Source organism: Misgurnus anguillicaudatus, chromosome 2 (assembly GCF_027580225.2).
Source record: "Misgurnus anguillicaudatus chromosome 2, ASM2758022v2, whole genome shotgun sequence".
NCBI lineage: Eukaryota > Metazoa > Chordata > Actinopteri > Cypriniformes > Cobitidae > Misgurnus > Misgurnus anguillicaudatus.
The window spans coordinates 26135128-26147482 of NC_073338.2; the positions used below are offsets into that span (position 1 = coordinate 26135128).

Consider the following 12355-nt stretch of genomic DNA (forward strand, 5'->3'; position numbering starts at 1 on the left):
ATGCACATTGCTTTCACTCATTTACGACATCGTTGCCTGGGTTGCGTATGTGTGGGGCAGGCCTATCAAAAGAAGGTCCAGATTCTATTGGGGTAGGGGTGTGTTTGTTTAGGTGATTTCAAATGTCAACATTGCCTTTCAAAGATCGTGCACCCCGCCTTTAAGTGAGTGTCTTGCGAGTATTTTGTGAATGTGAGCGTCTCTTTTATCATAAACCTTTCGATGTGTGTGCAGCAGGCATGTATTTTGACATGATGCAAATAGGTTTAGATGACACACACAAAAAACATATTTTTGCGCCGCTTGGAAGAGAAGTCACCGGCCGCAACTGACTAACAATAAATACCAGTTACTGTAACTAGCATTAGCATAATTTGAAGGTTTTACAGCAGTACAAATTCAATTCTAACTTCAAATCGTATACTTCATTAATAATGTTTATTAAAAATGTATGTATTATAATTGTAATAAATGCATTAATTAACCATTAAGACTTTATGGCGCGGTTTCCTGGACAGGGTTTAGATTAATCCAAGACTAGGCATAAGGACATTAAAATAGTTTTAACAAACCTACCTTACAACAAACAATCCACGTGTGCATCTTGAGACAAAACAATAGCACTGATATAGACTCACCTAAAGGATTATTAGGAACACCATACTAATACTGTGTTTGATCCCCTTTCGCCTTCAGAACTGCCTTAATTCTACGTGGCATTGATTCAACAAGGTGCTGAAAGCATTCTTTAGAAATGTTGGCCCATATTGATAGGATAGCATCTTACAGTTGATGTAGATTTGTGGGATGCACATCCAGGGCACGAAGCACCCGCTCCACCACATCCCAACAATGCTCTATTGGGTTGAGATCTGGTGACTGTGGGGGCCATTTTAGTACAGTGAACTCATTGTCATATATAAGAAACCAATTTGAAATGATTCGAGCTTTGTGACATGGTGCATTAATCTGCTGAAAGTAGCCATCAGAGGATGGGTACATGGTGGTCATAAAAGGATGGACATGGTCAGAAACAATTAAACGATGCCCAATTGGCACTAAGGGGCCTAAAGTGTGCCAAGAAAACATCCCCCACATCATTACACCACCAGCCTGCACAGTGACAAGTAACAAGGCATGATGGATCCATGTTCTCATTCTGTGTACCCCAAATTCTGACTCTACCATCTGAATGTCTCAACAGAAATCGAGACTCATCAGATCAGGCAACATTTTTCCAGTCTTCAACTGTCCAATTTTGGTGAGCTTGTGCAAATTGTAGCCTCTTTTTCCTATTTGTAGTGGAGATGAGCGGTACCTGGTGTGGTCTTCTGCTGTTGTAGCCCATCTGCCTCAAGGTTGTGCGTGTTGTGGCTTCACAAATGCTTTGCTGCATACCTCGGTTGTAACGAGTGGTTATTTCAGTCAAAGTTGCTCTTTTATCAGCTTGAATCAGTCGGCCCATTCTCCTCTGACCTCTAGCATCAACAAGGCATTTTCGCCCACAGGACTGCCGCATACTAGATGTTTTTCCCTTTTCACACCATTCTTTGTAAACCCTAGAAATGGTTGTGCGTGAAAATCACAGTAATTGAGCAGATTGTGAAATAATCAGACCGGCCTGTCTGGCACCAACAACCATGCCACGCTCAAAATCGCTTAAATCACCTTTCTTTCACATACTGACATTCAGTTTGGAGTTCAGGAGATTGTCTTGACCAGGACCACACCCCTAAATGCATTGACGCAAATGCCATGTGATTGGTTGATTAGATAATTGCATTAATGAGAAATTGAACAGGTGTTCCTAATAATCCTTTAGGTGAGTGTATATTAACATATGTCAGTGCAAGCCGTTTTCAGTTAAGACACCTCAAACAAGAATTTATGTCTGGGACTAGTCTTAAGCCCTTGTCAGGAAACCGCCCCTATAACATTTAGGTTATACAGGGTAATAGAGTACGTCCGTACCTTTTGGGTCAAACATCTCTTATAATTCATACTTAATCACCATTAAAACACAAAAGCAACATCATGTCTATTGTACAGTACTGTGTGGAAAAAGTACACCGCCGCAAGCCAGAATAGTGGCCTAATCAAAAAAGTTACGTTTGGTCCATTGTTGCTTATCCTACTAAGTAATCCCATTGAATTATTTACAAAACAGACTGTAGCTGCAAATATTCACCTTGGCCAGCAATGAACAGTGTATTATGAGTTTGCTCTCTGCTCTCCAGCTTAAAACACACACGCACCCACAGACACACAATACACAGATAAATGTTTTCTCTCTCAAACTGGAATTCAGCCAGTCTGCAGCATTACAAGCTAGATCGCCATCAAAAAAATTTTTCATCCATCTCTAACACCCCAGCGGTCAATGAGAAAGCAGAATGTAGGGCGGCATGAATTCTCAGATGAGAAAATGTCCCCATATTCACTGCTCCAGTCACAAACATCACCTTCCTCTGTTGATGTCTTTGATCAAGGTGTTGGAACTGTTGGAAAGGGCCGATGTCTCGGCCGAATTAGCGGCAGAGATTGTTTGCGACTGGCCGAGCCTTTGTCGGACCAGGCTGCGCTGGAGCTCAGCTCTCCTGGCCAGGGCAGATCTCAGCTGACCACGAAACTCCTCAATCCTCCCTTGCAGTTCACTCAGTTCTTCTTCCCATGGCGAGGAGCCACCTGGGCAGGTTGGAGGTGACAGCACCAGGCTGAGGCTGAGATTGGGTCCACCGTTGGAACACAGCTGGGTGGGCGGACTTCCCACCAGCCCTCTCCTGCTCCTCTCGGGCCCAGGGGGCGGAGCTTGCAGCTGGTAGCTGTTGAGCGTCTCCAGGTTGAAGTGGACACGTTTGTTATGATCTTTGGCCTCTCGGCCTGCCTTCGCACTCTGATTGTTCCACTTGGTTGTGGAAGAGGGGGAAGTGGAGGAGGTGGAAGGCTGAGGCGATGAGGAGGTGGGGTCAGCCGGGGGCAGGCGGTGTAGGTTACAGTTCTCCGACAGGCACAAGGTGGAACTGATAGGAAAACAAAGCACCAATCAGTCTTACAAGAAACAGTATTGATTTTCCTTTGTTTTCTTTATCCGGTGATTTTTTTTAAATGACACTTGCTCCACACATTTTGAAACACGAGCACACATACAAAACTAAGTTCTATTAGGATATGCATCAAAATATATAGTATATGACTCTGTCTGTGAAATCTAGGATGCAGGATCATGGCATCAAAATTTAGATTTCAATTTTAAGGGCCATAATCAATAATAAGATATTTTACAGTACATTTTCTTGTATCACAAAAAACAACTTAAGCTGGATTTTCACATACAGGGTCACAAATTAAAATTTCAGTGGCGGCTTGTGACTATTCATCAGAGGCGCGCTAATTCAAAATAAGTGTTCAGAGTGTCATGTGTGTTGCTTGCGTTTTCAAAATATGTGTTTGTTGCATCATGTGAACCATGTGCATCATGTGTTTGGTCAAAATAAGTGCCTGTTGCACACGCGTCAAAACCCTTTATGATAAAAGAGACGCTCACTTTCACAAAATACACGCAAGACACTCCCTTAACAGTAAACTCTGATTACGCATGAGATTATGCAAGTATCTGGCAAACGCGAGCGTCTCTTTTATTATAAACCCTTTTTATCAGGCACTTATTTTGACATGTGATGCACATCGCGCCAAACACATATTTTGAAATTACAAACCACACACATGAAGGGCTACATACATGTTGTGATGAACTTCACATCAAGCGCCCTCGAAAAAAGAAGTCACTGGCCGCCACTGGAAATTTGCATTCAGCTCAAAAGTTATAACAAAATAAACCCTGATAGGGTGATTATTAGTCTTGTATCATCTTAAGGTGTTTATTTTGCAATAATGATCATTATACTGCTTTTAATATCTTGTTTATCCAGTTTGCTATGTGATAATTATAACAAACTTACCATCTATTTGTGCTCTCAGACTCTGATTTCCTCTCATCTTCGCAATCCATATTTAATGCACGATGGATTTTCTAAAGTAAAAAAAAAATACCGCCAAAGCAGTGCATACATAAAACAAAACAACTTTAGTCCCACAGCACTGCACATTTCATGTATTAATTATTTAACACAACTAATTCAAGTTATCAGCCACAAACCTACCCACATACAGTATCCCATACATTATTGTGCTTTCAGCTTTTAACCACTAGAGGGAGCACATGCCCATGTTTTCAAAGAAAGAAGCTTTTATACCTTTATACCTAAGAGTCAGCAAAATATTTTTGCTAAATAATAATCACCATGCTTATATTCTAACCATTAATACAACTTTATTGTAACGATAGAAGTTGATAACGTGTTGTTTTGCCTAAAAAGCATTGTTTATTCTCATATGTGACCCTGGACCACAAAACCAGTCATAAGTAGTACAGGTATATTTGTAGCAATAGCCAACAATACATTGTATGGGTCAAATTATAAATATCTTATGCCAAAAATCATTACGATATTATGTAAATATCATGTTCCATGAAGATATTTTGTAAATTCCCTACTGTAAATAGATCAAAACTTTCTGCATTTGGACAACTTTAAAGGCGATTTCCCCAATATTTTTATTTTTTGCACCCGTCAAATGAAAGATAAAGAGTTTCATCCTGTCCTATCCTAACAAACTGTACATCGATGTAAAGCTTATTTTTTAAGCTTTCAGTTGACTTATGCATCTCAAATTAAAAAATGTACCCTTACGACTGGCTTTGTGGTCCAGAGTAACATATTGCAAACAACTATTTTCCTTAAGTTTATTAGTAAACACTGTAAAACCTAACAGTTAACTTAACTCAAACCATTTAAGGAAACCGGTTGCCTTAAACCATTTAAGTTTTAAAACACATAAATTTGAGTACTGTGAACTTGAGTCGTGTGAACTTAAATATAAGTGCATAACTGCATATGACTCAATTTGTTTAAGTTCACAGTACTCAAATGTATGTGTTTTAAAACTTGAATGGTCTAATGCAACCGGTTTACTTAAATGGTTTGAGTTGAGTTAACTTTTAGGTTTTACAGTGTAGTAGCAAGTAGCAGCTCACCTGACTGGTGTGAAGCCAGTATTTGAATCTCTGCTGGTGGCGGAGGTGAGGCAGGATGAATCTGAAGAAAGCATGTTCCCCTAACAGAGTGAGCAAAGCCCCCGCTACCCCCACGCACAACAGCACAAACAGTCCAGAGAAATGCTGGATACCCATCTGCAGTGTCTTTGAACACAATAACAAACACACACAGGATGATATCTGTCAATAAATGACAAATGTAATGCAGAGTGCACCACAGTACGGTTGGACAGTTGGTTATTAAGTTTCAGCATCAAAAAAAGACTGCTGACAATATTTCATTTTTCTTACATCATTTTGGATGAGGTCAGTACAGCCTGTCTGAACTAACTCTAGGGGGCAGAGTACTTAGGGAGACCATCCTGAGCCACAGGGTCAAGGTTTTGACCCCAGTAAGACCTCTACTGACAGATGTCATAACTACAACTTTAACAAGACAAAAAGCATCTTTCCTTATTGAAAACTAATCTGTTTTTTTGCAACCAACTTATAAATCGACAGTGCTGTCTTAATAAAGTCACTGGTCATTTATTTGCTAAAGATATTGTGCCCAAAGATGGCTGCACAGTCAGAAGATATACTTTAGTCAAAAATGTCCCAAGCTGTCAATAGGGCAGTACCCTTTAAAGGGGATATTTCACAAGACTTTTTTAAGATGTAAAATAAGTCTTTGGTGTCCCCAGAGTACCTATTTGAAGTTTAAGCTCAAAGTACCATATCCACCTTTTTCTCGAACGCGGAAGTAAGTGATGTGACGTATTTCCTTTCCGGTCTGAGACTTCCGGTTTAATAGCCAGCCGGTAGAAAACAGTGTAGTGGGAGCACGCATAAAACATTATTTAAAAAGTTAATATTCACTACACCTGTCATGTATGAACCAGTGTGAGGATGAAATTTCAATCATTTTGTGTTGTTGATCGGAGGTTACGGGTCTTCAATGCACAAATATAAAAGCACAGAGACATCAGCATCTTTACAATCGGAAAGTCAGTCAAGAGTTTGTACATGGAATTTACCAAGACTTTGTGTTTTTAACTTTTCAAGGGCTGGTTTAAAATGTCACAACTGTCCCTCTGGTGTGAGGTTTTTTTAAACGGCAATTTTTAATGGACTTGTTTATGGCGACATGTCAAGCTTCACACGGTCCGACGCAGTCAGCAGTATCTTTCTCATTCAACACATTGTAAGTTATTTGAACAAACTATAATAAACATATTAAACCACTCCATGTATTAAGTATTGTTTTCGTTTTATGAAAATATTATTACATCGCTTTTTACGCACTAGGTGGAGACATGAGCTTATGAAATTATTGAAAGTATTTGCTTTTTCATTTAAAACATAACAAAAGTACGCGCAAACACATTACAAACTTTTATAAACATTAACTACGCAGATTATGTTGTATATATTCTGTACTGTAATCGCATTTTTGTAATAATATATAGTAGCAGAATAAATAAATCAGCATATTTTTAACAGCATAATATTAGTTGTTTTTAAACAATTATTGTCTTTATTGTTTACTGGCAGTTTCTATGAAAGGTTTTACTGGATGGATTTGTTAATACAGATCATGAGTGCATGTGCATGGATTATGGTTAAAAACAAATGTTTTGTAGAGATTTACTGCGTTTGTATTTGCACAAATTATGTCGGTCTTCCTGGATTTCATAATAAACATTAAACAGCCAGTCACCTGTGTCTTTCGCAATAGACTGCCATTAGCTTTAGTGGCTCACCGGAAGTCATAAACAGGAAAGCTTAAAGCCCCACTGTGTAGGATCTACTCCCATCTAGCGGTGAAGCTCTATATGACAACCAACTGATTATTAGTTTCTAGCCCCCCCCATTCGGAACGCGTTTTAACTAGTACGGTGGCCCTGTCATGCCAAGGTTAACATGGCTTCCAGTAGCTAAAGCAAAAGCAATTAAAAAAAAGAACAATTTGCATTGTCCTTTGCCTGTGATCCGTCAAAGCATACAGATTTATGTTAAACATGTAAAAAGTCTGATTGTCATGATATATCCGCTTAAAATCACATAAGTTACAAAAAGCAATCATAAACGTAGCTTAGACACTCCTTTTTCATCCACGCGAGGAAAAATATCACAGGGGCTGTTAAACTTGGTATTAAAATGTGTTTTCGTCGATCAGATCACAAGTGGACGAGAGAGAGACATTACGTTTACACTTGGTGTTTAAATCCGTCTCTTTTTGTCCATTTTCGACCGCTTCTCTTCAGATTACTGAGGAGATGGTCTGTGGACCAGTTCCTCTCCTGTCATTTACTCATGAGCTAGAGTAATGACGGGTTTAAATGGACGCGAACTAATATGTCAGAGTCCAATGCTTATGTTTAAGTAAACGTTACATGTCCGTGTATATGTAAGAGCTTTCTCTGATATTGGTGAAATAAGATCGCTCAACTTTCACACGCTTGTAAAATGAAACGAAAGACGCGCAGATCAGACGCTTTTATCAATGAAAGGCTAAAAATAGCGCTGTACACCGTGTGTTTGTGTTAGAGGTCAGAAAAGATGAAAAACATTTATCTCAGTAACAGTTACCTCAGATTACATAAATGGGCGGAGAGACGGCGTGTGGCTGTTCCAAGACATTAAACCACATGCATGTTTACACTAACAAGTGTTACGCATACCCATGCTATAGTTAGCCAAGGAACTGTAAAACTTCAAGTTTACAACATAAACTGTATAGATGTAAACGAATATGCTGAATTACCTGTGGTGAAGATAGAAAGTAACTTGAGTCCAATGAGCCCCATCTTGGAAAACTAACTCCAATATTGACTATGGTCTTGATGTTTTTCCTGTCGCGTTGTCGTTTAAAATCCCTGTTTCGCTTCCTTGGCAACTTGTTTTAATGTCCTCGAGAATAGTTCTTCAACAGGCTTTCAAAGCATTAGATCGCAGGTTTATCACGGCGTGCGGCCGAAGGATTCAGTCTAACGCAGGTCGCATATCCGGGCTGCATACGTCATCAAGCCTGGTTTATTTAAATTAACTGAGCATTACATTCGCAAGTCATAAGCATATTACATCAATTTACAATTAACTAAGAATAAATGTCAGCTTTATAATTGTTAATATTCTGAAATAAGACTGTCTTGATGACGTATACCGCCTACACATGCAACCTCCGTAGGCTTCAGCTCGCGGCCAGCTTGAGTGTAGTCTGAAAGCGCGAAAGGCGGAGCTTGAATTTCAGGAATGTCCCTCGTCGGCGAATGTATTTCAAAGATGGATGCACAACATGGATTCAGCCAGAGAGCGCTACGGCGGTATGTATTTTAAATAGCAGATTCTACACTTACGAGAATACTTTGATTAGTGGGGTGGAAGTAATTACACATGAATGAGCACATACTTTTGGAGGAAAACATGGGTTTTTGCTAAGAATTAACTAAAAAAAGTACACACTGGAGCTTTAAAGATGGCGGCGCCCACATTGACGTTAGGAAACAGGTGGATAGGTGTTCGCAAAAATGTGCCGTTTTTGGGTGTGCCCTTTTAATTGCAAATGAGCTGATCTCTAGACTAAATGGCAGTACTGTGTGTAGATTAAGGGGTGGTATTATCCCCTTCTGACATCACAAGGCGAGCCAGATTTCAATTATTTTTTCACATGCTTGCAAAAAATGGTTTACCAAAACTAAGTTACTGGGTTGATCTTTTTCACATTTTCTAGGTTGATAAAAGCACTGTGGACCCAATTATAGCACTTAAACATGAAAAAAGTCAGATTTTCGTGATATGTCCCTTTTAAAATGTCCTAATATGTTAGCCTGGCTGCGCCCTCCTACGCACTTCCGCTCAATTTCATTTTCGTTCAGTACTACTTCTGGGCTTTCGGCCTATTCTAGAGTTTTGAGAAATCAAATTCTTGTAGGACCAATCAGCGAACACAGGGAGTGGCTGTGAACGATGACGTTGATGTTGTGTGTCGTTGTGGGTCAACGACCGGAGCGGCGTTTTGTTAATGATTAGACCCAGCTTCGACAGATGACTACATTATTGTCCTTAGTGTCAAATGTACATTTAGAATTATCAATTGTTCCTTGAACTCTTAAATTCGATGAACAAAACCTGCATCTCTTGTTGACAGACATCTGTTTCTAAACAATCCTCTGATCATTCAGACTTGTTGTTTCGGCGCATGATATACGTCTCGACCACATGTTAGCAATTGGCTATGGCAGATCCTGAGTGACTCTGGGCAGATCCAATAGTGTTGAACTTTAACAGAGAACCCACCTACAAGGAAGTAAACATTTCTCAATGGAGAGAATCCAACTCTCTGTACAAATGAAATGTTACTTATATGTACCATTTATATATGTATACCTGTACATTTGGTACCAATATGTACTTCTGAGATAATAATATGAAAAAGGGTACCGCCCCAGTGACAGCTTGAGATCATTTTATGACCATTTTTCTGAGAGTGTGCATACTGATCATGCACTTTTGCAACTCAGCATCTACCATTCCAGATGAAAAGCAATGATAATAACTAGTAACTCTTTCCAGGTTATCCTCTTAGTGCCTGACCTATCGTTACTTCCCCCTCGGGCATCGGCATTCACAGAAGAATCCATCATTTCTCTGCAGTGCCTTTGATCTGTAGGGAAAAGGATTCCTGCTGGCCAAAGCTAATCACAATTTTATAAAGTATCCACGTTCTAAATGAAATTAAAGTCATGCTGACTTGGAGCGCTCGAAATTGAAAAAACATTTCACTTCTTGGCAGAAAATAACACACTAATGGAGCTCATCCAAACAAACTAAAGAGCTTTACAATACTGTCTGAACTCTGGTCATCCAAAGTATCACATAACAAGACTTTGGGAACGTATCAAATGTCACTGCATCACTCACGGTCCTGCTAGTTTCACTGTATTTATTTTCAACACGTAACAGGATTTGCTACAGCCCTTTATCATGATGTCAGTTTCTTGGAGAGAGTCAAAGCGGCGAAATGCAGATGCGCACAGGCGTAGATCATCAGACTCTAAGCTTTGGCTGACCTCAGACGCCAGATGAGGTTGCAGTGCAGTGTGCGATAGTTAATCTGAACGTCACTACTGAGAAGATCACTTTCAAGATGAGCTAACCGTGCATGCACGAGTGTTTATGCACACTAAATGTGATTCATCAAGTTAGCAGCTAGATAAATCACTCGTAGTGTATCAAAAATGATTATTGCTTGATCTGGAAAACTGAGTCGAGTAGTCTTTATACTCTTTCAAAATGTAGCAGCAGCGAGTGAAGGATGGCTGTAGATGAGGTCATTCCCTTATATGAAAATGGATGAGGTGTGTATTATGCTAATTACTAACTTCAAGCACACACTACCTCATTTCCAATAATCCAGATTTATGAAAACAAGGCTCAAATTTATGTAGACTTTGAATGACAACCTTTTCTGTGCACATTAGCGAGAACACTTGTACGCAATTATTACCGAGGGACCCATCGTGTCTGTATAATGCTAATGTTACAAAACAGCAATACCTCATGAACATTTTAAGGCACTCGATTGGAAAAAACAATTGATCTGACTTTGTACGCTCTGCAGGCACAATGACAAAAAAAGTGCTGTAGCCTTGAACAACAAAATATTGTTTAGACACAAGCGCAGGCATTTTGTTTTTACATAATTTATTTTTTCATTTATTTTAAGAGTATGCCAAATGCACTGCTTAATGTTGCTTTAAATTTCCCATCTCTCTCTTCTCGATATCGATGTTTCTGGCTACGAATCAAGAAGCCGTTTAAGAAAAAAACGGACTAATTTTAATTAAGACGGAATAACACTGAGAAGATAAACTGCCGCTATTTGCATCTGAAGCCGCTTCTATAAACAGCTCGGGAATAAACAGGAATAAACATTCATTTAGAGAGGACAGCCGACTGGGGGACTTCACAGTCGATCCTTCCTGCTAGTTTGCAGAATTTATTGCACAGCAAAGTAGTGGTTTTACAGCATGGTGTCTGTGGTGACAGGACAGCTTGGCGAGAGAGAGAGAGAGAAAGAGAGAGAAGAGAGAAAAGAGTTATGACTATACGACGAGATCCAGCTGGCACAGAGGCCGAAAACAAATGTCATGGCTTCTACTCATGAAGTCTCCCATTCATAACGACAGCTAGGTAATGAAGCCAGACTGTCCAAGACAATGTCTTACAAGAGTGCTACAGCTCCTGTGAGGTTATTGACTGAATCTCCATTGATGGAGCACGCCGGCGACTGCTACTCAGAACCTCAGGTGTGTTGGGCGGTGCAGCTGACAGAGAGCCCTCTGCAATGAAAATGGATTGTGGAGGCATTGCATCCCTCTGACAGAATGGCTATTAAACTGCAGGAGACAGCTATTCCTAACAAAAGAATTTTTTCGGATGGAAAAGAATCTGTCTGACAGTAAGGAAGACTCGGTCAAGGACAGAAAGCTTTGGCTGGATGCACGCGTGCACAGGGACAAACACGCTCACAGTGTCATAGTGTGCTTTGATGGCTCACCTCTGTCACAGCGAAAACCCTCTTTCCACAGGGAACCACTTTGTACCACTTGTCATGCAGTATGTCCATGTAGCCGTCAGACTTGTAGCGGCTGACGTATTCGGACAAGTTCCGCGTCAGGGGTGAGTTCTGGGGCAGCCCGATCCCGTAACCTGAAAGCACAAGGTGAACCTGAGTTCACATGGCTCTGAATCTGTGAGGCACTTGAGTGGCATACAAAGTGAAGCAGTTGTGACTGCGTGGAGAACATGACATCCTGTGAAATAACATATTTTATGCTTTTTAAGTACGAATGTGAACCACAAAAACAGCAATAAGGGGCATTTGTTTGAAATTGAGAGTTATACATCATCTGAAAGCTGAATAAATAAGGTTTCAATTGATGTATGGTTTGTTTGGATAGGACAATGGCCGAGATAAAACAATTTGAAAATCTGATGGTTAAAAAAAATATTGAGTAAATCGTCTTCAAAGTTGTCCAAATTAAGTCTTTTGCAAAAAAAAAAAAACAAGATACGATTTGAAAACCGTTCTACAAAAGTACCCCTGCAATCTGATGGTAAACAAACAAAAAATCGAAATATTGTCCAAATTAAGTCCTTAGCAAACCCCCCCCCCCCAAAAAAAAACACCCAAAAAACCCCGAGATACAATGATTTGAAAACCGTAAAAAAAAATCTGATGTAAAAAAGAAAAAA

At 39.8% G+C, this 12355-nt stretch overlaps 1 protein-coding gene across 1 annotated transcript in view; it reads right to left on the bottom strand.

Annotated features, from left to right (window-relative positions):
- Positions 1-305: 305 nt before the first annotated feature.
- Positions 306-12355, bottom strand: part of grin3ba (glutamate receptor, ionotropic, N-methyl-D-aspartate 3Ba) — a 60202-nt gene continuing 48152 nt past the window's right edge. The window contains exons 6-9 of the mRNA XM_055202150.2: positions 11658-11809; positions 5096-5260; positions 3960-4030; positions 306-3020 (exon numbers count right to left, since the gene is read on the bottom strand). Of these exons, the coding sequence (XP_055058125.2) occupies positions 2459-3020; positions 3960-4030; positions 5096-5260; positions 11658-11809 (950 nt within the window). The 3' untranslated portion in view covers positions 306-2458. The remainder of the gene's footprint in view (positions 3021-3959; positions 4031-5095; positions 5261-11657; positions 11810-12355) is intronic.